This window comes from Nematolebias whitei, chromosome 20 (assembly GCF_014905685.2).
Source record: "Nematolebias whitei isolate Nwh7 chromosome 20, NemWhi1, whole genome shotgun sequence".
Taxonomy (NCBI): Eukaryota; Metazoa; Chordata; class Actinopteri; order Cyprinodontiformes; family Rivulidae; genus Nematolebias; species Nematolebias whitei.
In genome coordinates, this window is record NC_056517.1 from 4851217 (window position 1) to 4857518 (window position 6302).

General features: G+C 44.3%; 1 protein-coding gene across 1 annotated transcript; it reads right to left on the bottom strand.

Annotated features, from left to right (window-relative positions):
* Positions 1–565: 565 nt before the first annotated feature.
* LOC119426511 (E3 ubiquitin-protein ligase MSL2) lies at positions 566–1095 on the bottom strand (the record flags this gene model as incomplete). The annotated part of the gene is given in 1 exon segment (XM_037694073.1): positions 566–1095. A coding segment is annotated over 1 exon segment (144 nt), but the record flags the coding sequence as incomplete, so codon positions are not given.
* Between the last annotated feature and the right edge of the window lie 5207 nt (positions 1096–6302).

Below are 6302 nucleotides of genomic sequence, written 5' to 3' on the forward strand. Positions count from 1 at the left end.
CATCCTGAGATAAACATCTCCATCCTGTGTAACAACAGACACTGGGGGTGTGTCACGAGGGGAGGAGCTGTATGAGGGGATGCGTTCACTTACCCTCGGAATTTATCATTTTCAGAGCTCAAACATGAAGTAAAGCTGCAGTACACATTAAAGTCGGTACTTTTGAGTTTTCCTCACAGTAATAGTTTTATTTACACAACAGCATTTAAAGGTTTGTGTCGTAAACATATTAACTCATATTTTTTCTTCTAAAAATAACAGATGGACAAACCTGTCAGTTTTTAGTGTTGGGCATCTCCTGGCTCGAGCGTTTATAACCACCTAGACCGTTATATTGAACTTAGTGCATAAAACAAGGATCACCTCTGATTCATTTACGGACTTAAATGAAAACGTGGGTCTTGTTTGTGCGTATTATATTTGTTTACTTCGCGCCACTGTTGGTCGCTTGAGGTATCTCCGACAGTCCCTGAACGTGTCACCATTTAAAGGCTCGCCTCCAGTTCGCGTCCTCCCTGACTCTACACGCAGACGTACAAAGGTGAACATTAATGTAGTTGTTCCTACCGCAGACCAGGCAGGACAGGGACTGCCGGAAGAAGGGCAGCAGCTTGCAGAGCTCCGCCAGGGCCCGGGGGTCTCGGGGGTCGCACTGCAGCACGGAGCGGCTCACGGACACGTAGAGAGCGGTCGCATTCACCGGGTTCATCTCAGCTGGCTGTCCGGCCCCCGGCACGGTCCGCTCCGTCAAAAAGATGCGTCACTTTCTTTAAAATCAGCCCAAAAAACAGAGATGCATCAAAAGACTGAGCTGGAGGTGAAATATCGTGTCGGGGGAGTCCGGGGGCTTTGGAGAGAGCATCGATGAAAATAATAAGCTCAGTGATGAGTCGGTAAATCCCACATTATAATCTGCGAGCCCAGGCTCCGCATCCCCGGTCAGTCCATCCTCAGGTCCCGGCCTGATCAGGCGCTCACAGGAGGCTCGGGGGTGCACACAAATGTCGACGCGTCCACATCAGCTCGGCTCGTTTCCATAACACGTGAAATATAAAGAGACAAAGCCGGCGAGGAGCCTCCGTCCGCCGCCTCTCAGCGCTGCTTCCCCGCAGCAGCTCCAGATTCACACAGCGAAGACTTTGGTGACGAAGTTGTCCGGTGTACAGGGACGAACCCAGAACCCACAGCCATGTTCGGCTCGGTCCAGAGCCGGCAGCACACAACGCATTAAGGCTCCACTCCGGGCGGAGCGGCTCCGGTTTCAGTGGAGCCCAGCAGGCTCTGTTATTGTTCGGCTGGAAAACAAACAGGCCGCCCCGGCTTGAAATGCGCCTTTAAAACCAGAACTCCCGGCTGCAGGTCCACAAGATGGGAGCCGCTCGGAAGAGGGTTCGTTGCTGTAAAAACACCCAAAAGAAAAATATAATTTAAATTCCCGCTGGCTCTGGCGGCGCGAAGAAAACAAGGCGGCTGAAGCACCGAGCTCTGCTGGCGGGGCTGGCCGCCTGAGCTGCACCGGGAAGCCGGCTACAAAAACAGGCCGCTTTCCACTTCACAGGATGAGCCCGAGTCCGTGGTGCTCAAAGTCAATGTGGCGGAAAACAGAAGAAAAGGCGTCCTCAGTCGGCTTTCTGGACCTTCAGGGTGTCTGCGAAGACCAGATTTTTGAACATTTCCTCTGTGCTCGCTGCTAGCCGCGGTGCATCCCTCGAACCTGCGGTGGCCGCTCCGCACACTAGAGGGCGCTGCGGCCCAGATCTCACGAGAACACGGAAATATCGCGAGATTACACGCTCGAGGTTTAAACCTGAAAACTTCTACACACAGATACGCACAAATATAGCGTTATAATGTTACATTTTACAAAAAGTAAAACAAATAAAAACATTTTGGTATATTCTTAGGTGATTCTATACAATCATAAACCCATTTATTTATATTTTACTATATACTAACATTTCCATATACTCATGTATTAGTTTTGACGTTAAAGCAAACATATAACTTGAAATAAAACAGGTATGTTTTTAAAATTGCATTCAAATTTATCTTGTGCATAGTGAATTATTTTTTAACTTGAATAAATAGTCAACTAAATAAATAAATTGTCACGTCTAGACTGGACTATTGCAATGGTTTATTATCTGGGTGTCCAAATACTTCTTTAAAACGTCTTGATCCAAAATGCTGCTGCCAGAGTCTTAACTGGAGTTACTGGGAGAGATCATACTGTATGTCTCCAGTTTTAGCTTCTCTCCATTGGCTCCCTGTCAAATCCAGAATTCAAAATCTTACTTCTAACCTACAAAGCTCTCAACAACCTAGCTCCATCTTACATTACAGCTCTTATTGTTCCATATTTTCCAAACCGAGCACTTCGCTCTCAAGCTGCAGGTTTACTTGTGGTTCCTAGAGTTTCTAAAAGCAGAATGGGAGGCAGAGCTTCCAGTTATCAGGCTCCTCTCTTGTGAAACCAACTTCCAGTTTCTGTCCGTGAGGCTGACACATTGTCCAGTTTTAAGACTGGGATTAAGACTTTCCTTTTTTGATAAATCCTATAGTTAGGGTCGGCTTGGGTTTCCTGAGCTGTTCTTTAGTTATGCTACTATAGGTTTAGACTACTGGAAGACAAACTGACCACACGTTCACTCTGCTAATGTCTTTACTTACTCTGCTCAAATTGTTTTGTATTTGTAATTATTTTTTCTATCCTTAACATGTGTTTTTTTGTCTTTCAGGTACACCTGGACCAACATCTGGACCTGGACCAACATCTGGACCTGGACCTATTCCTGGACCTACCATTCTGTGTTCGTCTGTCTCTCCTTCCTGTCCTCTCAAACCAGCCGGTCAAAGCAGATGGCCGCTTGTCCTGAGCCTGGTTCTGCTGGAGGGTTCTTCCTGTTAAAAAGGGAGTTTTTCTTTCCACTGTTGCCACTGTGCTTGCTCAGGATGGGAGACTGACGAACTGAAGATTAAACGAGTCTGCTGGATTCCTTAGATAGAGAACTTTACTAATTGGCTTTTGTGTGTGAATGTTTATAGTTTGTAGTTCAGTGCCCTGAGACAACTTTGTTGTGAATTGGTGCTACAGTATATACAGTATATATAAACGGAATTGAATTAACATGCTGCAGAATAGTTTTCAAATTATGGTACAAAAAAAAAAACATTCTGAGAAAAGCCATGTGGTAACCATAAAACTGAAATCACCCATCTTAACAGCTGTATTCAGTGGCTCAGAGGAGGCGTAACCATGGCAACAGGGTGTGATGAGAAATAACATGCAGAGGTTAGCTCTCCACAGATCAGCAGTGTATTCTGACAACAGCGCTGACTAGAAATGTCCTGTAACCCCAATGGATGACCGTATTCTTCTTGGTTCTTCCTGGTTGGTGCAGGCCACTTGTTCAGAACGCCACCCTGCTGTCAGAACCGGTCAAATGACACGTTAGAAAGAATCACAAGGTGCCACGAACAGCAGCCACGGTGGTGCTGTCCACGCCTGCACGATTTAAAGTGTCTCACACTTTGTCTAATGCTCCCAATCAACACTCATGTTTGACCTGATTAGTTTTATTACCAAAGAAGTAACAATTTACTGAAACAGTGATTTGATTAAAACCATTAATTTTCTTGTCTTCTGTAAAACAGAAAGCCAAGAACGTGCATATATTCAGAGACCACCTGGATGAAAGAGAAGTGAGCATCTAAAACCTCCGAGTCACCTGATGCACTTTTACTGAACTCATTTAATCTGAGAACAAAACAAAGTTTGAATCTGAGTTTAAAAACACAGAAAGTTTAGTTTACATCCTCATCACTGTGTGGGAAATATGAAGGTAAATGACGTTACTGTCCACCAAGGGCACAGCATTTTACCGGAGGACATGAGACACACAGAAGGGGGTTCAACATTCACTTTATTGAAAGTGGCTGCTGCTTCCTGAAAAGGAAAAAGACCAGGAACCCCCAGTTCCCGTGTCCACCAAAAGACCCCAAAACTCAAAGTATTAACTTAAAGGTGGACCTGGTGAGTCGATCAAACAGAACAAAAAGATGCCGCAGCGGGCCAACCCTATACAGGGCCGTCGAAGCCGCTGCGGACAGCTGATTAAAACAAACAACAACAAATACAAAAAAACGTAAAGCAAAAGAAACAGGACCACCGGTCACACCAGGCCAAAATCACTACAAAAAAACATCCAAAAAGTGAACAGAAACGACCTGTGGAGGCCGATGCTGCCGGCCGCCCGCAGCTCCAGGATGAAGACTAAATCAAGCTGACAACAAAAGGCTGCAGAATAAAACCAGGGCAGGAAACAAAACCAGTCCAAACCAGAGGAGTCCAAAACCAGTGCATCTGTGGGACCAGCCTGGCCACAGCCCAAAACAGCTAAAGGCTAATCAGCCAACCCAAAACACAAGACATGTCCCAGGGACAGAACAATAAGGCCAATGTGCTCCCGGCACATAACAGTTACTAAAGTAAAGTTTTTAACGTTTATAGCTCAGCTCCTTTAAAGTGGAGTTCTGTGAAAACGTTACGCACAAACAGTATCTTACCTGTTGCACATAGCTTAAGGTTTAATTCTGATCAGACTTCCAAGCTGAGAACAAAATGGATTTCTGATGTGCTGAAACAACTCCTGGGCCGGCTGTGGCTCAGAGGGAAATGCAGACGTTCACCAGTTCGAAGGTTTAATTCCAGATGTCTGCTCCTCATGTCTAAGTGCCCTTGGGCAGACACTACAGCCTTTGTTGGTACCAGTGAATGGATGAATATCACTTGCAGTGTGAAAGAGCTTTAACTAGTTGGAAAGATTAATACAAGCTCCATGAAGCCCGTTTACTCACATCTTATTTAAAAAGTGCTGACATCATGTCAGAATTAGTTTGTTGGTCTGACAGGAATATCACTCCAGCTGGAAGTGCCCCGGAGATGCTAAAGCTAGCTGCTAACACTTGCATTTTCAAAGAAGCACAGACATTGTGTGAAATTAATTACTGTATACAGTAGTCCCTCGCTACTTCGCGGCTCGTTTATCGCTGACTTGCTCTATCGCGGTTTTTCAAAATAAGATTGGACATGACACAGATTGATGGATGAGCCGCACGATTGGCATGGAAGTTTAATTGAAAATAAATTATTTTACATTATTTAGCACCTCCTGCACATTTGTGCAGCCCACACTGCAGGATAAACTTCCTGCTGCAGCTGATCAGCTGTTCTCTGTGCAGAGCGGAGAAGTGGGCGTGGCCAAGAGCGCTTGCAGGTGGCTGAGAGCAGCGGAGGCAGGGAGCTGAAATCATGACATTCTGTGTTCTCTTTTAGAGCGTTTAGAGTTTAGAATCATTGTTTTTAGAATATTGCAAGAGTGTGGGAAGGGTTTAAAAGGCTTTAATATATATTTATAAATAATAAATTAAACTACTACTTACTACTTGTACTACTTATTCCTACTTCGCGGTTTTTCACTTACCGCGGGACTTCAGGGTACAGATCCCCCACAATAAACGAGGGACTACTGTATTTTGTTTTCTTTTTTACATTAGCTGAACAGTATGTGGCTTAATGAGTTGGAATGAGCTCAGTACAAAAAACGTGAAAATATTGATTTTTATTTTTTATTTTTGTCTAGATTGAGATTTTTGTAAAATTATACCCATAAAGACACCATCTAGCGAGCCTGGCTCCTAAAATATCATAATCTTCCTAACCTACCTTTTAAGTCTAGTTTATTAACAGGTATGTCTTCAGAAAATGTCATCTTATAACCCTTAAAATTTACAATTTTTCTCTGCCAGGTGACGCAGTGTTGGGAAATCCTTTCATATAATGTTTGGCGTCATTGTAAAGCTCTGGGGTTCCTTTTTTAAATACAGGGCTGGAATTCCTGATATCATTTTAGGTCAATAAAGATGAAGTTATAAAATTATCATGTTGCCCGGTAATAAATCACCAAATATTGAAGCTTTAAAGATGGAGGGTTTGAAAATAATACTTCCTCGTTGTGACTCATTTTGCCAGCACAGGTCAGATGTTGCTCGATTCAGTTTTTAGAAAATGTGTTTTATATCTCAGATTCTGAACGGATCGTTGAGGTTTGTTTCGTTTGTTCTCGTCTCTGCAGAACTTCGCCAAGGAGTTCATGATCAGCGACCCACGAGAACTGGAAGAAGACTACCTGCGCAAGGAACTGAAGAAGGCAGGCGGCGCCAACTATGATGCTCAGGCAGAGTAGAGGAGCCACCGCGGTTCACTGGAAGCATATGGGTTGAGGGATTGGGCAAAGTTTGGG